We start from the raw sequence: 26,810 nt of genomic DNA, 5'->3' as shown, positions 1-26,810 counted from the left end.
CTCATGAATTGTGAGATCATGACCCAAGCCAAAATTGAGAGTCAGACGTTCAACCAAGCCACCCGGGCCCCCCAAAATTATCAGTTTTAATAGTTTATTACTAAGTATCAGTAAGACACAAAAGGAGTCTCCTCAAGATACACCTGTGAGCAGACACAGAAACTGGGAGGCGGTACACTTGGGGCTCATGGCCAGCAGACCAGGAGCCAGAGAGGGCTAACCGTGTGGGTATCAGTCTAGACAGAATGTCCAGCCGCTCCTGCCTCTGACAGGCTGCGTCCCGCCCTCCAGGCCTCCGCAGGCCTACAATACACTAACAGCAGGAAAGACAATGAAAGGGGGGGGGTCAACATCTCAGGGAACACGAGCCAGCAGGTGGGGGGGGGGGGAGGAAGCTCCCTCCAACCTGACGCGCCCACCCACCGAACCGCCGTGGCAGCTGGGAGCAGCGGTGCTGCGTGTGGTTCTCTCCAAGAGGCAAGGCAGCCCTCCTCCCGTCCCCGCAGACAGCGGAGAAGGTGGTGATGGTGGGGCAGAGGCGGGCTCACCACCCTCTCACGTGGGCTCGCTGGCTGGACCACCCTGGCCCCTGCCACAAGGCAAGAGCACGAGTTCCCCACCCTGCGCTGGACCATCCTTCCCAGAAATGAGATGTGTGAGGCAGCAGCTGAGAGCAGCATCCCAACGATACCACCTCCGGTCCAAGTGGGAGCGGGGCCGCAGTGGGCCTCCCCCAGACACGGACCCAGGGCTAAGCACAGGGCACCGTCTCCAGGACTTCTGGGCCTTTCATGGCCTACTCTAGCTCATGGACATCAACAACCTTGCTAAAGCCTCTGTGTTGAAAAAAAATCTGGAAAGTTCGGGGCGCCTGGGTGGCTCGATCAGTTATGCATCCGACTTCGGCTCAGGTCATGATCTCCTGGTTCATGGGTTCAAGCCCCGCACAGGGCTCTGTGCAGACAGCTCAGAGCCTGGAGCCTGCTTCGGATTCTGTGTCTCCCTCTCTCTCTGCCTCTCCCCTGCTGGTGCGCGCTCTCTCTCTCTCTCTTAAAAGTAAATAAACATTTAAAAAACTTTTAATAAAAAAATTTGGAAAGTTCATTAAATATTATAAAGGGGTCTTCACTGGGCACTTCAAGTAATTCTTCTCAGTATTTATTCTCTCCATTTCCCAACTGCAGACCTGAATATTTTATATCCTACTGGGGAGGGCGGGATGTGGGCTGCACAGGATCTGTACATTTTTTGGCAACTTCCTGTGAAAATCTACTTCAAAATAAATTGGAAAAAAAAATGGCATGGGTCTGAATCAGACCAACAGAATTTAAAACCTCATTTCATTTTCTGTCATCTCAGAGGAGAGGAGGATTGAGCCTTTTTCTTCCTAGGTTTAATTGGTAATAAATACTCCGGTGCAAAAGATGAGGCAGCTCTCTGGTGCCTGCCAGCCACCTGGGGCCAAACCAGGTTAATACCCGCCCCCCAGCAGCCAGCAGGGTCCACTCCAGTGCCCAGCCGCACCCTGCACTGGGCGCCCCCTTCTGCCCGTCGCTCCCCATCACAGGGACCATGAAGTGCCCCACCCCCACCTCCCCGAAGAGTCTGCCATACCCCCTGTAACCATCCGATGCAAATTCAGCTGTTTTCTTCAAGATTCTCACCCCACACTGCTCACATCCCCATTCTAATATTTAACAATTCCATTGATTACTGCCTGGTTATTTTTTTAAGTAGGCTCCACGCCCGGGGTGAAGCCCAGTACGGGGCTTGAACTCACGACCCCGGGATCAAGACCGGAGCGGGGATCAAGACCGGAGCGGAGATCAAGAGCCGGATGCCTAAGGGACCGAGCCACACAGGGGCTCCAGTGACCGCTTGCGTCATTGGCTAGGCGGTACCGATACAGCAGTGCGTCCAGCAGTGGGGCAAAGGCGAAGGGACCGTTCAGATACGTTCCGTGAGCGACATCATAAGGACGTCCACAGAGCCCGCTGCACCAAAGCTGTTACGTTTCTGCACGACCCACCCTAGCCCTTTGTCCCTAGAATGTGGCACACGACTGGAACGTGCACGGCAGACACACGAGAAAAGTGACAACCACCTCCTTTCAGTGATCTACCTGGTGTCAGGCACTGTATTAGGTACTTTACACACATTTTTACGTCAGCACAACTGGACACTATCAATGTTATCTGTTTCAGGCTAAAGGAATATAAATGATTTGCTCAAGATCACAGTGCAGGTAAGCAGTGGAATCAAAATTTGAAAGCAGATACAAGTACGTCTTCTGAATCCTGGTGCTTGTTAAAACGCTACATTCTTGTTAAGCTTGAAACCAACTTAATAAATAAATATAACAACTTGAAAAAGATCTACCACGATAAAACCCAACAACCCAACGTTAAGATTGCCTTTATTATGGGTCTGTGAGCACATGTTCCCTACAGAGTTGAGCGGTCTTACCCCATGGGGGGAAATGGAACTTTTCTAAACGGCCAGGGATAAGTACTGTGATGTGTCAAGTGGTAGGATTTCTCTTAATAACGTAGTAACGATTACACCCTGGCCCTGCGCAGGGGAGAGTGTTTTTCACATAGCTCAGAGTAGCAATGCATGAGATTGGATCATTTATTCTAACAGACTAGAAAGAAATTGCTCCTCAGGAGAGACGAGGGCTGGGCATTCAGACAGGGGTGGCATGGCCCAATCCGTTTCAGTCTGCTCCCTAACAACATACCAGCCAGCTTTGTGTGAAACGAGTGAATCTCAAAGCAACCAATCTCCTCAATACAAGTCATCTGAGACCCATGCACACCCCTGAGGGAGAAGTGGGGGGAAAGAGCAAAGAGAGCTCTGCCTCCCATCTACACCGCGCGCTGGGGTCAAGAACACACCTGCATCCTCCGTGGCGTCCTCTGCTTCTCGCATCAGCTGGGTGAGGTGAGCAGGGCCACACCGAGCGCTCCCGTGAGGGGCAGGAAGGCAGACCTGGGGGAGAGCCAGCCGCCTCCAAAGATATGGCAGGGGTGAGGGGCAGAATGCAGACCAGAACCCAGGCCTCTGCGCTCCCAGCTCAGAGGACCGCTGGCAGAAACGGTGCCCAGAAGGCCGGAAAGCACACCATACCTCTTCCACTCGTTAACGTATGGCTCAGGCAACATCTCCAGAGAGCAAGGCCGACTTCGAAGGGTTTACGGAGTTTAATAGGACGCTGAGCCCGACAGACCTACGTCACTCCCTAGAATACAGCAGGCCCTGAATAAATAGGATTTCCCATCCCCCTTCACTCCTAAAACACTCTCATTAAACAACTCCCAGTGAGAAAAACTGCATCAGTTATCAATATTCGCGAGAGGAGCAGGTATATAGAACCATCCCAAGGAGCACAATGCCTTCATATCCATTTATATTTTGGGTTCCAAGTAGATTGTTTATGCCAGCATTAGTTATCTTTTGATGTGTATGTGGCTTTTTTGCACCAAAGTCAGCCCGAATCTCCACACAAGCTCCAACTAACACGTACTGGGGGTCATCCAGCCGTCTGTGCTGCAGAGGTCTTGAAGCCGTGACCCGTGGATGCCAGTCTGTCACCAGCAAGCTGTGAGAACCTGGGCAAATCACACACCCTTCTCTGGACCTCATTTATAAAGCAAATGAGTCAAAATGGGCCCGCTATGGGGATGGATGCTTGACTCTAAAATGGCATGATGCTAACAGAAAAATCACCTGTGAGCAAGATAAAAAATAATGAATTCCAGAGACACTGTCACATCAACCTCAATGAAATGCAAAATTCGAGTACCCAAATCAAATGCATGGTAATTCTACTATATTCCAGGCCATGTAGTTTACATAGGTCTCTAAGGAAAATAGAGCTTAAGAAAATTTTTTAGAAGCAATGCCTTTTACACAAAAGACACCTGAAAAAATGTAGTATTGCTGTCATCTACAGATCTTCCTCCAGTTACAGTGGAGTTACATCCAGATAAACCCATCCTAAGTTGAAATGCATTTCATACACTAACCTACCAAATACCACGGTTTAGCCTCGCCCACCTTAAATGTGCCTAAGAACACTTACATTAGTCTACAGTTGGGCAGAAACATCAAAAATGCCTGTTTAATAATATCTCATATAACTGACTACCGTACTGACCAACAGAATGGCCATTGAGGATGTAGAATGGGCGTCAGTGTGCCAGTCGTGGACCCTCATACTCACTGGCTGACTGGGGCCGCAGCTCCCCACCACTGCCCGGCCTAACAAGCCAAGTATCCACATACCGCTAGCCCAGGAAAAGATCCAAGTTCAAAATCACAAAAACAGTAGAAACTGAATTCAGATCACTTTCACCCTACTATAAGGTTGAAAGATTCTAAGTCAGGCCATCATAAGTCAAGAACTGTCTATACTCGTCCAATCACTCCTTAAGTTTCGCACGGCCCTACCATGGGCCAAAGGTGCCAAGCCTTGAGGTACCAAGGTTAACCTCCTGCCTCCGGACTGCACAGAGCTCAAAATCTGGCCAAGGAAACAGAAGTCCAGTGTTAGTCCCCCACTCCTCCCAGCAAATGAGTGGTGAAACCTTGCTCATTCTTCAAGAATTTGGACAATGTTCCATTTTCTTTGCCACCTTTCCTTCTCCAGTATAAAATCAAGTGTTCTTGTGGCTCCTGGGAGCCTCAGTCAGTTAAGCGTCTGACTTTAGCTCAGGTCAAGATCTCACGGTCACTGAGACTGAGCCCTGTGTCAGGCTCTGTGCTGACAGCTCAGCCTGGGGCCTGCTTCAATTCTGTGTCTCCCTCTCTCTCTCTCTGCCCCTCCTCTGCTCATGCTCTGTCTCTCAAAAATGAATAAACATTTAAAAAAATTGAAAAAAAAATCAAGTGTTCTCTCCAGTTGTACATATACTTTTGCATGTGAACAACAAAATTTTGGAGGTATAGTTCATATACAATGAAATACACAGACCAGAAATACACACACAGTTTGACGAGCTTTACATTTGTCTACAATCCTGTAACCCACACCTCCATCAAGATATACATTTCACCATCTCAGAAAGATGCTATTCTTTCTGGGGTGACCCCCTGTTTGGATTTGCCCAGCACTGAAGGCTCTCCCAGGGCAAAGGGATTTCGGACCTAAAAGCTGCTAAGTCCCAGGCAAACTGGCACAATTTGTAGCCTCATCCTTCCAAGTCAATTCCTGCCCTGCCCCACCTCAACCTATAGACAACCACTGTTTAGACTTGTTTTCTCAGAATGAGTTTTCCTTTTCTAGAAATTGTTATAAATGAAGTCATACAGTGATTAGCATCACAGTTTCGACTTTATTCCATGTTGTTGCATATACCTGTAGTTCACTTGAGTATGTTCGTCTGCATGGATATATCACAGATTCTTCATTCATTCCCCTGCATTTGGGGTTGTTTCCAGTTTGGGGTCATTACAAAGATAGCTGTTATGAAACTTCTTACAGGCATCTTTTTGTGAATATAAATGTTTTTCTTGAGTCAAAATCCGTGAGGTCCTTGGGTAGGCAGATGTCACACCCTACACAAAGTGCCTGACCGATGTGTAAAGGGGGGGTGCCACGTTACATCCCGTAAGTGATTTATAGGGCTCCAGCTGTTTCACATTCTTACCGGCAGTTAGTATCGTTGGTCTTAAGTTTGGCCACACTAAAGGGTATCCAGTGGTATCTAATTGTGGTTTTAATCTGCACTTCTGTAATGATGAATGATGCTCAGCACTTTTGGGTGAATATCTGTTTGTGGAGCCCGACGTGGGGCTTGATCCTACAACCCTGGGATCATGACCCAAGCCGAAATCAAGACCTGGACACCCAACTGACTGAGCCACCCAGGTGCCCTGTTCAAACCCTCCACCCATTTTTTAATTGTCACTTAGTGTTTATTTTTAAAGACTTCCCTATGTTTTGGATACAAGACCTCATTGCATAAATGTGTAATGCATTTTTGCTCACAGCATGCACCCTGCCTTTTCACGAGGTGAAGTTTTAAATTTTATCAACTTTTTAATTTTATAGTTAGTAGTCTTTGACCCCACCTGACGAATCTTTTCACCAAAGTTACAAAGATACTTTATAAACCTTTTCAAAGAAAAAGTAGCAAAGTTTTTTCTTTTAGGTCTAGAACCCATCTCAAATGAATTTTTGTGTATGATGGAATCTATGGGTGAAAGTTCTTCTTTTCCCCACATTCGTATCCAGTTCTTCCAGCACCATTTGTTGAAAAACCTTTTCACTCCACGTGAAGTTGTTTTCATACCTTAAAAATCATTTGATCATATATAAAAAAAGCCTATCTCTAGACTATTGTGGTCCATTGATCCCTCTGTCTGTAACAACAGCACTGTCTTAGCTAGTCTAACGGCACACTGCCTTAAAATCATCGCCTACACCAACTTTGTGTGTGTGTGTGTGTGTGTGTGTGTGTGTGTGTGTAGATGTGTGTCTAGTCCATTGGCAATAGGCATTTTGAAATAATTTCTGTAACAACTTGTCAATTGTACTCCAAAAAAAATCCGCTTGGATTTTATTTTTTTTCCAAGTAGGCTTCACATCTGGGGTGGAGCCCAACATGGAGTTTGAATTCATGACCTTGAGACCAAGAACTGAGTTGCTATCAAGAGTCGGACACTTAGCCGACCAAGCCACCCGGGCACCCAACCTGCTGGGATTTTGACTGAAATTGCACTGAATTTATAATCCAATTTGGGGGAACTGGTATCTTAGCAATAATTGATTCTTTAAATCAACAGGCATGGTATAGCTCTCCAATTACTTAAGTGTTCTCTAATTTCCCTTAGCTGTACTTTGACATTTTCAAGGTAGAGATCATCTTTAAAAAGATTTATCCCTAAGTGTTGAATGTTTTTTACTATAATACAAATATTTTCAAAATTTCATTTGCAAATTAATTGCTACTATACGCCAGTGTATAAAACCATAGTTGATTTCTGAATATAATATGGTATCATCCTGCAATCTTGTTAACTTATTAGTTCTAATAATTTCTTTAGGGTGGTAGATCCCTTAGAATATTTACGTACATGATCATATGTATCATGCAAACACATGTGATTGCTAACTGTTCTTCATTTCCAATTTTTACAGCTTTAATTCGTTTCTCATCTCATTGCCCGCCCTGATTAGGTAGAAATGGCAGAAAAGTAATGAATACACTGGCAAGAGCAAACATACCTGTCTTGACTGGTCCTGATCTCAGAACAAGTGCTCAGTCTTTCCCAATTAAGTATTATGTTAAGCTACATAATTTTAGGGTTTTGTAGATCATCCAGATCAGACTGCACAAGTTCTCCTCTGAGCCTTGTTTATGGACAGTTTCTATCATAAGTGTTCAATTTTGTCAGAGGATTTTTTTCATCAACTGACATCTTATTTTTCTCCTTTATTTTGTTAGTAAATGCACTGATTTTTCAATGGTAAAACAACCTTGTGTTGTTGGATGAAACCTGAATTGTTCATATTGCATATCTCTTTTATATTGCTAGGGTGGATTTATTAGTATTCAGTTCTGAATTTTTAGAATTATGCATATGAGGACATGGATCACAACATTTGCTTTCTCATAATGTTTCTCCCAATTGGCATCAGGGTGAAGATAGTGTCATAAAATGAGAATTGGAAGTATTCCCTCCCTTGTCTACTTGTGGAAGAATTTTCGTAAAAGTGGTATTATTTCTCCTTAAAAGTTTGATATATTTCACAGTGAAGCCATCTGAGTGTAAAGTTTGCTTCATGGGGAGTTTTTAATTAAGAATTTAAACTAACTGATATGGGACTATCTCAAGGACTCTATTTCTTCTTGTGTCAACTTTAGTAATTTCTGTCTTTCAAAACATTTTTCATTTGTAAAATTTATCAGAATATGATTTATCATAATATACTTTTATTATTTTAATGTGTACAGAATTTATAGTGATTCATTCACAGTAATTTGTGCTTTCTCCTTTTAATTCTGATCATCCTGGCTATAGTTTATTAATTTTATTAATCTTTTCCAAGAATCAACTTTTAGTTCCATATACTTTACATATTATTTTTTCATTTTCCATTTCATTGGTAACTACTCTTCACCCTTTTTTTGAACCATTCATCTTTTCTAATATATGCATTTAGTGTCCTATAAATATCAGTTAGCTGGAATTATTTACTACAAGTATACATGTTTCCTATATTCTTACTAATTTTCTGTCTGCTTGTCTATCAAATACTGAGATACAGGTGTTGAAATACCCAACTATAATTGGTATTTTCTATTTCTCCCCAAGATCCTGGTTTTATTTTGAAGTTATGCTTTAAGTACATTTGCATTTATACTTTTTATGTACTCTTGATGACTCGACCTTTCTATCAATAAAATTATCCTACCCTTTTCTCCTCAAAGTCTACTTGTTTGATATTAATATACCCACACCAACTTTCTCATGATTAAGTGTTTGCATGGCATATCTTCCCCCCCATATTTGTACTTACACACTCTACATAATTGTGAGTTTCTGGTAGAAAACATGTAGTTGTCTCTAGTTTGTTTGTTTGTTTTTATGTTTTACTATAGTCTGACAACTTGCACTTTTAAATACAGTCTTTAGTCCATTTACATTTAATATAATTCCCGGTACATTAGATTTAAGTCTACCACATTGCTATTCGACTATTAAGATTCTAGTTCTTTACTTGCCACCTCTTCCCCCCTTTTCAGACTAAGCATTTTCTAGTAACTCATTTTCTCTCTTCTGGCTTATTATCCACAATTTAAGTGGTTGCTAAAGGGTTTCCAATATGCATCTTTAACTTACTACATTTTAGCTTCAAACGGTATCGTAACAGTAGCATGTAAGAACCGCCATCCTCCTCTCCTCCGTCTCCCTTCCATTTCTTTGTGCTATTTTTGGTTACATATTTTTTACTTCTCTATATGATATGCACAACAAAATTATATGCTCTTATTTTTTCTTTAAATAGTCAATAGTCTTTTAGAGAAATTAAGAAGCAAGGGGAAGAATCTTTTCTGTTTATTCACTTGCTATTTCTATTTCTAGGATTCAACATTCCTTAATATAGACCCATGTTTCCATTTGATATTATTTCTGCCTGATTAGCTTTTATCAGGCTGATAAAACACAAGGACGGGCTCTACCCATTTACTACCCCACTGAGTGCTTTATCTAAAATATGAAATACTGTTGTTTATTTAAAGAATAAATGAAACATTCAAGGTACTTGTTGAAAGGCTTATAGTCTGGTAAGGACTTTACTAGAAACACAAGGCCCACAGAAGGACCAACCAACTCTATCTAGTCACATTCAGGAAAATTTTACAAAACTGGTGACATAGTAGATCATCAATGGCCAACAAACTTTTCCCAAAAGAGTAGGTGAAAGACAGTTTAAGAAGAGTTTTAGAAATGTATGCAAAGACATGTTGCAGGAAATGGTCTTGATACACCTAGTGCTGCTGACAGAGGCAAAGTGTCTTCTCCTGGATGTGTGGAGGAAGTGGGAACAAACAGAGCTAAAGGCAAAGGTCTGGCTCAAATTTTTAAGTCCTCTGAATATCACGATAGGGACTTTGAACTTTATCTCCCAAGTACTGGGAAAGTCTTTAATCCGTCTGCATTTACAGGATGATGCAGGAGCAAAACTGGAGGCAGGGGGACCGCACAGGCAACTACTCCTAAAGTGTCAAGGAAAGGTAACCAAGACGTGCAGTGGAATGCAGAGGGGGTCAGGAGATGTCTCAGAGGTTCAATCCACAGGATCTGGGGAGAATCAGACTTAGCGGGAACAGAAAGGGAAGGTTAGGAGATCGATCCCGAGAGCAAGAAAAAGACCACGTCGGCCGACAAGAAAGAGTAGAATCAATGGGTGGGGTAATCGGGAGCCAAAGAGCACTTGAGCTAACCACTGACTTTTCCAAGTGCGTTTGCTCCTTTCCACATGGCAGCATTTTTGTCATCTTAAATTGTCATTTAGAGCTGCAGGGGCCATGACATGGAAGCCAGGTATCAAGAGCGGGGAGAAAACCCAACTCAGTGACAACCTGTGCTGCTTCCAAGAACTATTTATATGAGCAGTGGCAGCAGGCGATGCGAGGATGAGAAAGGAACACAGCAGGTACATCACGGAGCAGCCCTAATGCCCAGGAAGGGCCTGAAATACTCTCACAGCATCTGGCAGCAGCCCTGGTCACAGCCTCCCCGGGGGTAAGTGCTTTGATGCTTTATACAACAAATGCAAAACAGAGGCAAGCCTTGGCAAGAAAGACTATTACTCCACGGACTGAAAAAAGTGACAGATGATGAAATGCGACGCTAAGAAGCCCAAGCTAAGCCATTAATTCTTGCGGAGCCATTCTCCAATGGCTGGGAAGAAAAATGGTCTTTCCTATAAACCAAAACCACACTTATTATTTGGGGCTGTATCACTTTAAAAGGAGTTTTTTATCAACATTAACGTGGGCAGCAACATCCCTCTCTTTCACTCTGTGGAACACGGAACCCATGGGTGGAGGGCAGGGGCTGCTGCCTGTGATGTTCTTTCTCAGTTCAAGGCTACAGAGGTGCCTGTGATCACTGCCACCGTAACTCTATCAAGAATAAACAATACTAGGGGCACTGGGGGCTCAGCTGGTTAAGCATCTGACTCAATTTCAGCTCAGGTCATCATCTCACGGTTCATGGGTTCAAGCCCCGCATTGGGCTCCACGCTGACGGCATGAAGCCAGCTTGGGATTCCCTCTCTCCTCCCCGCGCTCTGCCCTCCCCCACTTGCATTCTCTTTCAAAATAAATAAACTTTAAAAAAAAGAGGAAGAAGTAATACTGTCCCACTGCATCCTACCCCAACATGTAAGGTACCACTGGACATAACAATAAATAGGAAGTACTCGGTGGTAATCTGCACCTGCTTCCCACAGGCTGCTGGCCGCTGGAGGAAGAATCTGAGAAGAGCAGCCCCGTTGGATGGAACACCACCCACCACTTTCAGAACCAACCACTCCCGGCTCTCTCTCAAAGTTTTCGATGCGATATTGTCATTCTCCTGCCTCAGAGCAGAGTACCTCTAGGACCTCTGGCCACTTCTGGGTTTGACATAGACACGCTGTCTGATTTCTCTCCCCCTGGAGGAAGGCTAGGCCTGGAGGAGGAAACTGGAGAGAAAATGTCTGTGCAAGATGGGCGCCCTGGGCAGAAACAGCCCAGGGCTCTAGATGGCTGGGAACTCCATGAACGGGGAGGTGCCGAGATCCTGGACAGCCTGGCTCTGCACGCTGTTTTCCAGGGATGCCGGAAGTGACACAGGAAGAGATGTTAGACTCCAGGAGTCCCCAGGACGTGTGGCTACCTGCCGAACCCCTACTAGCAGGAGAGGGAATCGGACTGAAGCCAGGACCAGCCTCAGGGCCATGAGTGGGAAATGTGTCCTGTACAATGACGGCCACAAGCAAGCATGTTGTAATGTTGATGTTATTATTCCGCCACGTTACAAGGTGTAAAGCCCGTCCACCACAACTAAAGGAAAAGGCACTTCTTATAAGGCCTGTTTTTCTGATACAGAAACCTGAGTCCCAGGGAGGCTACGCAACTTGGCACGGTGGTGTGGATTTGACTAGAGGTGGGACCAAGATGAATCCTGAGGTCGGAATTCCAAATGCAGTGCTGTCAGATTCCAGAAGAAGGCAATCATAGCGCAGAGATCCTCTTACCTGGTCGCCGGCAGAGTAGTGACTCGGGTGAAGAACACAGACGGCTCAGCCTCCACGTGCAGCCCCAGGGACAGGTTCCTGTAATACCCTTCAGCGTGGCCCGGGCCTCCAGAGTATTTGAAATTCAGGATAGCTTCCAAGGTCTAAAATGATGTAAACACGGTAGTTAGTAATCGCCAAGTTGATGGGCTTTCTTCCAGAAGGCAGGCTTCACTCAGGTAAGAGGGAAGATAACCCCAACTGGGCAACTCGGAAACTGGGCCCCTGCACTGTCTTTCCTAGGATGCCCTGTGTCTGCACCAACATCCCTCAGCCCAGATGCACAAATGGAAAAAGGCTCCAAAATTATTCTGCGGTCCCTAGAGCATTTCTGAGAGAAAAACACATTTCAATCAGCATCACTTCAACATACAGACGAGAGGGTTGGGGGAAGGTGGCACTTCTGTCCGGGAGGTAGAGCATAGCTCCCAGGTCAACAGTCAGTAAGGCTGACCAGCTACAAACTCCTGACACTTCCTTGAACCCATCAAGAGATGAGGTCACGGGGTAACCACAGAGCCAGAAGGCCAAGGAGGTACAAGGCCCTTCTGGAAGGTAAAGGGTAGGGATATCTTCTCAACAAGTACAGAGCCAGCCAGCACACAACTGGCAGGAAGCAATTAGCCCAAAGGTTAATAAATTGCTAAAGGCTGAGTAGGGGCTCTAATAATAGCAAAGACCCCCTTGGGAACCCAGACCAGAAGATAGTTCCCACCCACTGTAGGCTCCTCACCATGAACCCTCTCTGGGTATACACACACAGGACTAGGGCAGGGGGCTGCGGTGGGGGAAGCAGAGGTAGCCTCCCTCCAGAGCACAGGCATGGAGGAAGGGAGTCAGCAGCCACCAAATAAAGGTAAGAAGCCAAGACACCAGCCCCAACCCCACACTCCCCTCCCATCCCCAAGCAGACCCTTCTGTAATCTGAAGCAAAATCCTAAGCTTCTGGAGGAGGGGCGACCAATGCCAAGAGTACAGTGGCAGGGATAAATACCCATTCTAGTGGGGGGAAGGGCAGGAGGTGGTCCCCAGCCAGAATCCTGTACCAATGCTGTCAGAGCTGGAAACCCACTCATCCACAATGCCCACCATGTACTGGGCAGAGAGGTCGCCGCGTGGGCAAGGAGCAGGGATGCCAAGGGAGCCCATAACATCAGACCTAGATGCACAGTGCGGGACAAGGACAGCAGGGAGACCCCACCTGCTCCTGCCACCAGCACCAGTGGGGAAGGAACATGGTATGGAAAGCCCCCAGCCCTGGTGGTGCAGGAAGGGCTGGGGATGGAGGAAGACCACTCTGGGCAAACGCCCTGGCGCCTCAGCAGCCCCTACCCTCTGCCCTGCCCCCCAGCATATGACAACAGCAGAGGAATTTGGGAGCCTGTGGCGCGCCCAAGTAACTATAGCAACAAGAAATCTCAAACCCAGCTCAACTCCTCACTCCGGTGACTCAACCTTCTGCAGTCAAGTCCCAGCATGGGCCCCAGCCAACTACGGCCCAGCCAAAAGCAGCCTGAAGCCTGGTTCTGTACACCCCCGAGAGCAGTTTTTACGGAGTCAAAAGGCTCTAAAACAACAACGAAGAAAAACAAAGAACATATGAAAGTAACCATTCGTGGCCGACAAAACCAAAGTATGTACTGTATGGTTCTTGACACGGAAAGCTTGCTGATCAAACTGGAAGAAGGAAACAGAAGTAGATCTTCGTGACCGTGGACGAGGCTGTGGTTTCACAGGTAGGACCCCAAAAGCACAAGCAACGAGAGACAAAAGTCACGGGAATCCCAGGGAGGCAGACCCTCAGGATGAAGGGCCAGAACGCCCACCGCTGCAGCTAGGCCACGTAAAGAGGGGTCTGAGAAAGTACCCACAGCCGGCCCTCAGCGGACCACTGAAGACACATGTGCAAGTCCGAGCTCTCCGCTGGGCCAGAGAAACCAGAGCGGCACCGGCCATGGCCATCCGGGACCTCAGCGCCATGTGCCCAAGGGGGGGACGCACGTGTCCTCTCCCCTGGTAAGAGCGCCACCAAGCCACGCTTCTGACAGGAAGAAGGAGCTGCCTGCCTTCCTCTCTCTGTTCAGGAGTCCTATTTCGATAAACCCTCCTGGCCAGACACCGTGTTCAGCCTTTAGTTATTGCTTTTGTTGACGGATTTCTTGTCTCCAGCGGAGAGGCGACTGCAGCGCAGACTTGGAAAATAAACAACCTGCATGGGCAAGTGGTCACAGAAAGGGCATCGGGAGGGGGACAAGAACTTGGCCGTGAGAAGGCCAGGTGAAAAAAAACTCCAGAAGTGGCCAAGCCGCACGGTATGGGGGAGGGGCGCAGGCCAGTTAAGCTCAGTCTGACGCACCGGCTCCACCAGGTCTCGGGCTCTTGCCCACCATTCCCAGCCCGTTTCTCCACTGTGACACAGGGACAACAATGAATGCCTATCTCAGACTCCAGCGAAGATTCAAGGAGAAAACGAGGTAGCAGAACCAACAGATGCTCATTAAACAAACGCCCTTCTCCCTCTGCAACCCCACCATTGGACACCCTGAGGCAACACGGCTTAAAGTGGGAAGAAATGGGAAATGGATTTCAGCACTGTTTCTTTTTCTTTTTTCCGCCCCCATTTTGTATCATGGTAAGATATACGTAATAAAATTTACCATTTTAATCACTTTTAAATGTAAGTTCTGTGGCATTAGGTACATTCACATGGCTGTACAACCATCACCACCGTCCATCCATATCCAGAACGTCTTCATTTTCCCAAACTAAAACTCTATCGTTAAACACTAAGTCCCTGCTCCCCTCCCCCAGCCCTGGACAACCACCCTTCTCTTTCTGTCTCTGTAAATTTGATGACTCTTAAAACCTCACTTAAAAAGATCAGTTTCTGTCCTGTTGTGACTGTTTATTTTACTCAGGTGAATGTCTTCAAGGGTCATACATGTTGTAGCATGTGTCACAACTTTTCTTTCTTTTAGAGAGAGAGCACATGTGAGCAGAAAGAGGAAGGAGGAAAGAATTAGAGGGAGGGGGAAGGGTTGGGGGAGAGAAAGAGAGAGAGAGAGAGAGAGAGAGAGAGAGAGAGAGAGAGAGAATGAATCCCAAGCAGGCTCCTCGTTCAGAGTGGAGCCCAACATGGGACTCAATCCCATGACCTTGGGATCATGACCTGAGATGAAATCAAGAGTAGGACATTGAACCTACTGAGCCATCCAGGCGCCCCAGAACTTTCTTTTGAAAGCTGGATAACATTCCATTGCGTATACAGGCCACATTTTCTTTTATCCATTTGTCTGCTGATGGACACCTGGGTTTCTTCCACCTTTCGGCTATTGTGAGTAGTAACACTGCCACGAACATGGGTGTGCAAATGCCCGTTCTGAGACAGAGCTTTCAACACTTTGGGGAATTCATTCATTTCTATATATCGAATTGTTTTAGGACTCAACATACCGGTTTCCACAGCTGCCACCAACAGTGCACAAGGGTCCTAAATCCTCCATAGCCTTGTCAACATCTGCTATTTCCCATTTGGTGGGTTTGTTGCTTTTATAACAGCCCTCCTAACGGGGGTGAAGTGGTATCTCTTTTTGGTTTTGATTTGCCTTTTCCTAACGGCTAGTGATACTGAGCGTCTTTCCATGTGATCGCCGGCCATTTATGATTCTCTTTGGAGACAGATCTGTCCAAGTCTGTCGCGACATTTTAAAAACTCACTTCCTACCCCTCTTTAAGGTGTCCTTCACACGTATGGGCTTATAGGTTCCTTTCAACTTGTGCGCTACCAGGAACACTTTCACTGATTTCCACCTGCATAAATGTTCCTCACCCTTCATGGCCCAGATAAAGCCACGCCTCATCCAAGATGACTTCTACACTTCCTCACTTCAAAAAAGGCTCAACAAAAGACAAAACCTTTTTTAATACCCAAAGATCCTATTTTGGACTCAGCAAAATCACAAATCTTCTTCCCACAGTATAAAGCACTGCCCTATCATCTCACAAAAGGATTGCTGGTTTCTTGTGAATGTTTCTCACACTTTTTGAAAAATCCCTAGTCACCAGCAAGTAGCAAGACCCCCCCAAATACACACATCCCAATAAGCCTTTCTCTAACAACCTTCTGAGTACAACAGATTCCATTTGCTCAGTCTATTCTTTCATTCGTCTTCTTTTCCCTCCTGGGTACTTTTGGTGTCAGGCTCTATGCTCCCAGCAGAATAAGGGTTGACCCCTGATCTCAGAGAACGCAGTACACGGTGAGTGAACAAGTATCTCAATAAATAACTAATAAACGAAGCCAACCCATCAGCCAACATCTACATGGCAGTCTTCCCACACTGCAGGCATGGTGGTCAGGGAAACAAACATTCTGAAAAACAGCCTTGAAATGCCCAAACCTGTGAGGTAACACAAGTGTCACATGGTCTTTGTTTTTTTCAGGCAAACTTAAGAGTCACTTTCAGGATGTGATGTAGTAGAAATCGCCTAGGAATGGAGCAAAAAATACACAGGATAGGTAACAGCATAACAAAGAAGGAAGAGTCTGTGGTTTTGTTTTTCTGGAAGTGGCTGAGTCTTTCCTCTGTTAAGAAGCAAGGAAAAGATGTAATTACAGGGAAAATAATTTATAAAAGTCAAGCAAATTAATTATTTTGTGAAATTATTGTTCCTGTCTTTCTGCCTTCATTTCAAAAAAAAAAAGCCTCCTCAGCCCTATAAAATTACAATATTTTAGTCAACAGAAAGTGGGTTGGTAAGGCAAAAGACACAAGATGCTCAAACTTTTTTTTCAATCAAAATGTAGTGAGAAGCAATGTGCTATTCTGTCCTGAGACTTCCCCTTCTCAGAACATGGTGCAGTCCTTACTTGGAACAGGACTATTAGAGAAATCAGTAGTGGGCAAGGAACTAAAGGAAAGAAACTTCTAGGCATACAACTTATTATTTGAGCTAAAATAAAAGGTCTTCCAAAGGCTACCTTTTATTGAGCACCTACTAGGTACCAAATACTATGATAAGTGATCTATATAGATTGACTCTAACATTCTTAAGAGTCCTACAAAGAAAGTCCGATTTTCAAAAACAAGGTTCACAGCAGTCAGAAGACTGCACCAAGCCACACACCCAGGAAGACAGCACATCCAGGATTTAAATGCAGAGCTACATGGCTGCATAGCCCTCTCTCTTGCCATTTTTGCAAACTATTCAGAAGAGCATTCATCCATCCACGTACTCATTTGCTGACCATGAACACATGTCTACTGTGTAAGGGACACTGGGAGAAGACACGAGGCCACCTACAGGGATTCAAGTCTAGTTAAGTACACAAGCCCAGAGATATCTTAAGATAAACCATGGCATGTTCTAGACAAACATCCCAGGATACATGGAGATACAGAATACTATTACAGCTGGAAGGCCAGGAGTTGGATAAGAAGGAACAACATCACAGCGAGAGGGGCATAATCAGCCAATTATTAAATTGAAATGGATAAATAGAGAAAACTAAATTAAACTAAAATCTAGTTCTTGAAAACATCATTAAATGTGATATTCCCCTAAGTCAGGCCTATGAAAAAAGAGAAGAAACTCCTTACCAATATCAAAAAGGAAATGAATGTCAGCATAGACCCTACACACATTAAAAGAATAATAAAATAGTGCAAACAACTTAGTGCCAATAGATTCAACTTAAATAAAATAAACATTACCAAACGGAACCAAGAAAAACTAGAAAACCTAAGGGCTCCATGTTAACTGATGACACTGGATTCACAACTGAAAACAGCTCTCCTAAGAGAAGCCAAGCTCAGAGGATTGCCCCACTGAATTCTATCAACACTTCAGGTTAGAGACAATACAGTTTTATACAAACACCTTCAGAAAATAGAGGAGATGGCCCCATTCTTTTTAAGAGGCCAGTCTTACCCAAATACTAAAATAAGGGTTTACATGGACAGAAAAACTACAGACCTAGGTTCCCTCATAAACTTAGATGTAAAAATCCTAACAAGGATACCATAGTTTTGAATGACACATTGGACCGAATGGACTTAACAGATATATTCAGAAAGTTTCATCCTAACACAACAGAATACACATTCTTCTCAAGTGCACATGGAACATTCTCCAGAACAGATCACATCCGGGGTCACAAATCAGCCTCAACAAGTACAGTAAGATCGAGATTATACCATGCTTATTTTCAGACCACAATACCATGTAACTTGAAATCAACCGCAAGGAAAAATTCGGAAAGACCATAAATGCTTGGAGATTAAAGAACATCCTACTAAAGAATGAATACATTAACCAAGCAATTAAAGAAGAAATTAAAAAGTACATGGAAGCCAATAAAAATGAAAACACAACAGCCCAAAACCTCTGGGGTGCAGCAAAGGTGGTCATAAGAGGGGAGTATATAGCAATCCAGGCCTTCCTAAAGAAGGAAGAAAGGTCTCAAAAACACAACCTAACCTTACACCTCAAGGAGCCGGAAAAAGAATAGCAAAGCTCAAAACCAGCAGAAGAAGGGAAATAATAAAGATTAGAGCAGAAATCAATGATATCAAAATGAGAAAAAAAAATAGAACAAATCAATGAAACTAGGAGCTGCTTCTTTGAATGAGTTAACCGAATTGATAAAGCCCCAGCCAGACATCAAAAAGAAAAAGGAAAGGACCTAAATAAACAAACTCACAAATGAAAGAGGAGAGATCACAACCAATACCACAGAAATACAAACAATAATAAGAAAACATTATGAGCAATTAGATGCCAACAAATTGGGCAATCTGGAAGAAATGGACAAATTTCCAGAAACATATAAACTTCCAAAGCTGAAACAAGAAGAAATAGCAAATGTGAACAGACTTATAACTAGTAAAGAAATTGAATGAGTTATCAAAAATCTCCCAACAAACAAGGGCCGGGTGGCTTTCCAGGGGGAATTCTACCAAACATTTAAAGAAGAGTTAACACCTATCCTCTTGAAGCTGTTCCAAAAAAAAAAAAATACAAATGGAAGGAAAACTTCCAAACTCCTTCTATGAAGCCAGCATCACCTTGATTCCAAAACCAGACAAAGACCCCACTAAAAAGCAGAACTATAAACCAATTTCCCTGATGAACATGGATGCAAAAAACCTCAACGAGATACTAGCAAACCAGATCCTACAATACATTAAAAGAATTACTCACCACGATCAAGTGGGAATTATTCTTGAGATGCAGGACTGGCTCAATACCCACAAATCAATGGGATAAAATAAAGGATATTAAAATATAAAGGACAAGAACCACATCATTCTCTCAATAGACCCAGGGAAAGCATTTGACAAAATACAGCATCCTTTCTTGATAAAAACCCTCAAGAATACAGGGATAGAAGGAATATACTCAAGATCATAAAATCCATATACAAAAGACCCACTGCTAATCCTCAACGGGGAAAATCTGAGCACTTTCCCGCTAAGGTCAGGAACATGACAGGGATGTCCACTCTCACCAATGTCACTCAACATAGTGTGGGAAGCTCCAGCCTCAGCAATCAGACAATAAAGTGAAATAAAAGGGATCTACACTGGCAAGGAGGCAGTAAAACTTTCACTCTTTGCAGATGACATGATACTCTACATGGAAAACCCAAAAGACTCCACCAAAAAACTACTACAACTGATCCATGAATTCAGCAAAGTCACAGGATATAAAATCCATGTACAGAAATTGGCTACATTTCTATATACCAATAACGAAGCAGCAGAAACAGAAATCAAGGAATCGATCTCATTTACAATTGCATCAAAAGCCATAAAATACCTTGAAATACACCTAACCAAAGAGGTGAAAGATCTATACACTGAAAACTATAGAAAGCTTATGAAAGAAACTGAAGAAGACACAAAGAAATGGAAAAAACACTCCATGCTCATGAATCAGAAGAACAAATATTGTTCAAATGTCGACACTACCCAGAGCAATCTATACATTAACTGCAATTCCTATCAAAATAATACCAACATTCTTCACAGAACTAGAACAAACAATTTTAAAACTTGTATGGAACCACAAAAGAGCCCAAATAGCTAATGTAATGTTGAAAAAGAAAACCAAAGCTGGAGACATCACAATCCTGGACTTCAAGCTGTATTACAAAGCTGTAACCATCAAGGCAGTATGGTACTAGCACAAAAACAGACACTCAGATCAATGGAACAGAATAGAGAACCCAGAAATGGACCCACAAACGTATGGCCAACTGATCTTTGACAAAGCAGGAAAGAATAGCCAATGGAATAAAGACAGTCTCCTCAGCAAGTGGTGCTGGGAAAACTGGACAGCAACATGCAGAAGAATGAGCCTGGACCACTTTCTTACACCAGACACAAAAATACCCTCAAAATGGATGAAAGACTAAACATAAGACAGAAGCCATCAAAATCCTAGAAGAGAAAATAGGCAACAACGTCCTGGGCCTCGGCTGCAGCAACTTCTTACTTGACGTGTTCCTGGAGGCAAGGGAAACAAAAGCAAAAATGAACTACTGGGACCTCATCAAGATAAAAAGCTTCCCCACAGCAAAGGAAACAATCAGCAAAACTAAAAGGCAACTGATGGAATGGGAGAAGAGATTTGCAAATGACATATCAGATAAAGGGTTAGTATCCAAAATCTACAAAGAACTTATCAAACGCAACACCCAAAAAAAACAAATAACCCAGTAAAGAAATGGGCAGAAGACATGAATAGACACTTCTCCAAAGAAGACATCCAGATGGCTAACAGACACATGAAAAAATGCCCAACATCACTCATCATCAGGGAAATACAAATCAAACCACAATGAGGTATCATCTCACAGTGGCCAGAATGGCTAAAATTAACAAGTCAGGGAACAATAGATGTTGGCGAGGATGAGGAGACACGGGAACCCTTTTACACGGCTGGAGGGAATGGAAACTGGTGCAGCCACTCTGAAAAACAGTATGGAGGTTCCTCAAAAAATTGAAAACAGAACTACCCTACAACCCAGAAATTGCACTATTAGGTATTTATCCAAAGAATACAAAAATGCTGATTCAAAGGGGTACACACACCCCAGTGTTTATAGCATAGCCAAAGTATGGAAAGAGCCCAAATGGAGTGATGAATGCATAAAGATGTGGTGTGTGTGTGTGTGTGTGTGTGTGTGTGTGTGTGTGTGGTGGAATACTACTTGGCCATCAAAAAGAATGAAATCTTGCCATCGGCAACAACATGGATGGAACTAGAATGCATTATGCTAAGCGAAATAAGTCAGAGAAAGACAAATACAACATGATTTCAGTCATATGTGGAATTTACAAAACAAAACAGATGAACCTAGGGGAAGGGAAGCAAAACTAAGATAAAAACAGAGGAAGACAAATCATAAGAGACTCTTAAGTACAGAGAACAAACTGAGGGTTGCTGGCAGGGTGTTGGGTGGGGGGCATAGGCTCAATGAGTGATGGGCATTAAAAAGAACACTTGTGGGGATGAGCACTGGGGGTTATATGTAAGTGATGAATCACTAAATTCTATTCCTGAAATCATTACACTCCGTATTAACTAACGTGGATTTAAATTTTTAAAAAAGATGTGAAAATCCTACATTCAGTAGCACATAAGATGGAAAATACATCATGACCAAATAAGTTTATCTCAGCAATGCAAGGTTGGTAGTATCAGAAAATTGGTTAATGTCATCACAACATTAAGAGACTATTTTACCAGACAAAAAGGAAAAGCCACATGATCATTTCAGTAACATCAGAAAACACAGTTGACAAAATTCAAAACCCACTTATGATTTTGTTTTAAAAATCTCCACAAACTAGGCATAGAAAGGAATGCCCTCAATCTATAAAACACACTCATGAAAAAAAATTTTTGCAGTTTTAAAACCACAGCTCATGGTCAATTAAGTGTTCTGTACAAATTTGAACCTGGACTCAGGCAAGGACATAGCTGTCATTACTCCAATCAACATTGTTATTGAGACCCTAGTAAGTCCAATAAGGTAAGAAAAAGAAATTAAAGACATACACGTTGGAAAGGACAAAGTAAAACTGTCTGCTCACAGACAGCACAATCATATAAAAACAAAATCCTAAGGAATCTACCAGAACTCTCAGAAATTGCTCGTAGTAATATACAATAGTACCATCACTTCAGAAAACAACTAGTCAAAATTCCTTCCAAACATAAAGAATTAACATACTGTTCAACAACAAAACTCTTACCAAGAAACACAAAAACACATATCCACACAAAGACATATATGTAAATATCTATGGAAATTCTATTCATAATATTCCCAAACTGGAAACAACCTCAATGTCCAGGAAGAGGCAGGTGACTAGATTAATTGGTGACTAATGATTACTAGATTAATCATAGTATGTCCATAAAATGAAATACTACTCAGCAACTGAATGGAACAAATTACTGATACACACAAATGGAAGAATCTCAAAAACATTATTCTGAGTGAAAAAGGGAGTAGGATATACTATATGCTTGCCTGTATAGGAGATGCTGGAAAAAAGTTGGTCCTTAGTGACAAAAAAAAACCCGTCAGTAGTTGCCTGGGGCTAGGGACAAGAGAGGATTGATTGTAACGGGATCAGGAAAACTTTGGAGGGTAATGAGAATATTGTACATTATGGCGGCAGTGGCGGTGACAAGGGATACGCTTTTGTCAAAACTCATCAAACTGTACAGTTAACGTGGCTGAATTTTATAGAAAGCAATTCACACTCAAAGTTGACTTCACAAATTGATCCTGACCATTAACAGGCACACAATGATTTGCCAACATTACACCAGAAGATTCCAAGTAACAGTGTGGGCCACACCGATGTGGGACTGCTCACGTCTAAGGACAAAGGATTCCAGGATTTCCAGGATTTCCAGGATCCAGGAGTCAGGATTTCCAGGTTCTACAGCAAAAATCATCAAGTGAAGTTATGATTTACTACAATTAAAACTTCACATAATCTCGGTAAAGTCATGTCCCTTCTCCAGGTCCCCATATCCTCATCTGTAAAATCAGGGTTGTGCCAGACATTACCCAAGGTTCTTACCAGTTTCTCGGTGAACTGTTATTATTCATTCTGTATTACTAATCTCATGTTTCATGATTCTAATCTAACTAAGGCTCTTGCCTGATAGACACCCTCACCTTTATACAGTATCCTAACTAATTTATAAGATATAGATCTCTAATTTTTAAAGACCCTAATTGGACCTGTCACCACAGATTTCCTTCTGCTCTCTTTCTGTGATAGGACATAAGATTAATAGCTGTGATATGATCCACTTAAGAAGTCAAGCATTCAGGACCAGAGGTCCCAGCTGGCGTTCATTCCCAAGAGACCAGCCCTATGGTTTACGTAAGGTCAGAGAAACATACAAATGAAAGCCATACCATTACTTTCCAGTTAATTAGCACTTTCAGCCAGTCTTTCTTCGGTGTTAATTATGCCTTAAAGATGCCAAGTGACTACAAATTAAATGGTACATCCACAATAATGTAGAAATGGGTTCAAGCAATGCCAGCCATCCAAATGGCTCCTACTCCAGAAGCACAACAGTCCCTCAGTGGCTGAGAAGGCTTGGGACACTAGGGCAGCATGGAGGCAGGTGTGCCTGGGACTGTTGTTAAAAGACCAAGTCAATCGGATTTTGGTACCAAGAAAAGGAGCCATTTTCACATCTTTATTTGAGAAGTATATGTTCTCATCATTTGAGGTTTTTAAAAACAAATTATTATTTTTTTAAATTGACCTATTAGTCTTCCAGATTTAAAGGTTTTATATATTAAGGGAATTACTCCTTGCCTGTGATAGAAATTGCAAACATTTTTCACAGCTGGACGCTGTCTTTGGTGCTGTTTATTTGCCTTGCAGAAATGGTTACTATTCTTCTAGTTAATGCATCAATTTTTTATGTCCCTTGCACCTTTATTTTTTATGGTTCCTGAATCATGGTTGGAAACACCCTCCACGCTCCCAGGTCATAAAATTTTTTTCCCTACTGCTTTAAAGTTAATCTTTTAAACTTTTAACTTCAATATTATCTCAAAATGACAAGAAAGTTCAAAGTAACCTCCCCATGACCTAATTCAAAAATTGTTCACATTTTATCCCATTGTTGTATAATTCTCTGTCACTCTTTCATACTTATATATAGATAAATACGCTAAGGAGAATGTCTGCAAGGTTTCTCCTCTGTTTAGTTCCTCGTTTTTCCCCAGTAATCAATAAGTAATTTGTGTGCAGATGCTTTGAGGATTGGTCAATACTGTATTCCTCATTAAATTTTCACCCACTACTGTACCATCCACTCACAGTCTTCTAACATCATCATTTCACATTTATTAGATGCCAATCTACTTACACGACCTTTTCCTTCCCTGTTTATTTGGTTAATATGCACACAGATTAATGGCTCCTTGTTTTATTCAATGGGTTATAATCTGTTACCACCATTACTCATGCTGATGCGCAGATGGTCCCAGATTTGGCATCTGTTCAGGCTGGCTGCTGTGTCCTTTGACACGCCCTCATCAATCTTTAAGCAATTCCTTACTTTACGGAACAACAGGATGTTCCAGGGTCATCTTCTGTGTTCCCTGCCCTAGAAATCAACCATTTCTTTGAAGAAGGCTGAGGGTCTTTTTTGTGGGGAATGTTAACAAGAAATAGGTGCTCACTGTGCTCAGTGCTACTAAGATGCTCCGGCTGGAGGGCTTTTTCCACGAACAAACCTCAAGTGTGAGCTTATGCCTGTGCTTATATGCGTGTGTTTATGTATACCGATACCTATTTCCATATCTAGTTTCATACAGTCACTTGCATATATATGGACAACAATATAGAAATACACCACAAACTGGGAGTTCGTAAGTGAAAACTCAGGTTCCAGACTCCCACCCTAAGATTCACTCAAATTTCCCCTTTCCACATCTGTAACAACCTTCTTTAATTGGGAGAAATGAGGTCCCATCATCCTCAATATGCTTACTCAATTGCTCACACATAAAATACATAGAAAGTAGTATCATAATTGCTAATACACACTATAACAAAAAACAAATCTACTAACTGGAGTTTGATATTTCTTAGGCTTTCCTTTTTGGTGTGAGGTAAGCTTACATACAGTAAAGGCATTCAACCAAGTATACAATTCATTAAGCTTTGATACACGCATGCCCCATGTAACTATTACCTAATAAAGATACACAACACGTCCACCAACCAAGGACGCTCCCTTGTGCCCCCTTCTAATCCAAGACAGATACACTCTCCTGGGCAACCACTTTTCTGAACATTTTTATCACAGATTTGCCCTCGCCTGAATTTCACATATAGAGCATCATACAGTATGTTCTCTTTCATAACTGGCTTCCTTTGTGCAACATGTTTTCAAGATTCATCCATTATGGTGTGTACACAGATATATATCATGGCAGCTACAGATGTATAGTTACTTTTTCACTGCTCAGTAGTATTCCATTGTATAAATCTAACACAATCTGTTTATCCATTCTCCAACTCACAGGCATTGGAGTTGCTCCCAATTTGAAGAAAATAAAAATTGAGCTACTAAAAAATTCTCAAGCAAGTTTTTTTCTTTTTTCTTTTTTTTTTTTTTGTGAAAGTATGTTTTTATCTCTCAGAGATATATACTTAGGAGTGAACTTGTTGGGTCATTACAGCAGGTGTGTATTTCATTTTAAGAAGACGGCAGTTTTCCAAATTAGGTTTGCGATTTTATACTCCCGCTAACATAAGAGAGTTCCAGTGGCTCCACATCCTTGCCAACATTAGGTGTTGTCGGTTTTTCTGAATAACCATTATTCTGGCACATGTGTTATCTCCCTGTGGTACGAATTCATGTTTCCAACTGGCTAGGTCTTCTTCATGTCTGGGTTGACAACAGTGCAAATGAAGAACATCTCCAGTGAGTAACCAACAAACAAACACAGGATGTGAGTGCATGGACACCACGTGACCCTGGCTCATGCAAACTGCTAGGTGAGCAGACTACAAAATAAATTAAAAAAAAAAAAAGAATAAAACAGAAGACACAGCAACTGATTCAAGAGAGGCAGTCATCTGCATTTACAAGCACCCAGCATCAGGCATGACAATGGCCTTGGGTAGGGTCAAGCAGAAACACTAAGAAAGGCAAGAGGGAGTTGCACAAAGCCATCTTGGTAGGAAACAATCTACTCTGTCAGATCCACGTCCCCAGTTTCCACCTTCAGAGCCAGGGGACAGGCACCCTCCTCCTTGGAGGCATGCAGTATCCTGCACCGCATCCACAGGACACAACTCAGTGCTTCAGAGTGGGCCAGCTCCCACCCCGACCGTGGGGCCACAGACACAGGACTCAGAACATGTCAACATTAGACTCTGGCACCTGGTACTCATGGAAAGCTGAGTATATCACATGGAAGGGGAAAAAGAGCCTAAATCCACACCATAGAATCGTGGCCCTAAATCAAATGCACTGTGCCATCTCCTCCAACGTTACATCTGTGACAAGTCGGTCTTTGATCTCATTAGCCCTGGCATCATCCCTCACACTGCAGCACGTTCATTACGTCCCTAATAGTAGTCCAGCCTTAGAGACAGGGATCACGGTCCCCCACACTTCCAGTGCATGCTGCCACTCTAATAGGCACGGGGCCATGTGGTCTGTTAACCAAGGCTGGAAATGTGGAGTTCATTTACTCAAATGGTTGGGATGCAATTTGGGCTTTACTCAAGAGAGGTACAAGAATCAGAAAGGCTTAATTCACAGAGAAGGAAGGATACTTTTTTGTTAATGAGGCTTAAGTAGCCAGATTCTTATCCGGGGGAACTGTAAGTAAGCCAGATAAACAGTGGGAGGATTTCCCAGCACATTAAGTGCTTCCCTGAGTGAGGTTTAAAAAAAAATACACAATTATTACACACTTTTTTAAACAGAATGATTTAAT

General features: G+C 43.0%; 1 protein-coding gene across 7 annotated transcripts in view; it reads right to left on the bottom strand.

Annotated features, from left to right (window-relative positions):
• Positions 1 to 26,810, bottom strand: part of TRAPPC9 (trafficking protein particle complex subunit 9) — a 566,520-nt gene that overhangs the window by 200,679 nt on the left and 339,031 nt on the right. For all 7 annotated transcript variants that reach the window (XM_053208248.1, XM_053208250.1, XM_053208253.1 and 4 more), the window contains one exon: positions 11,759 to 11,901. In XM_053208248.1, the coding sequence (XP_053064223.1) occupies positions 11,759 to 11,901 (143 nt within the window). The remainder of the gene's footprint in view (positions 1 to 11,758; positions 11,902 to 26,810) is intronic.

The sequence above is a fragment of the Acinonyx jubatus genome, chromosome F2 (assembly GCF_027475565.1).
Source record: "Acinonyx jubatus isolate Ajub_Pintada_27869175 chromosome F2, VMU_Ajub_asm_v1.0, whole genome shotgun sequence".
In the NCBI taxonomy this organism is placed as follows: Eukaryota; Metazoa; Chordata; class Mammalia; order Carnivora; family Felidae; genus Acinonyx; species Acinonyx jubatus.
Note: the sequence above shows the minus strand (reverse complement) of the source record. Positions and strands in the feature narration are given on the sequence as shown.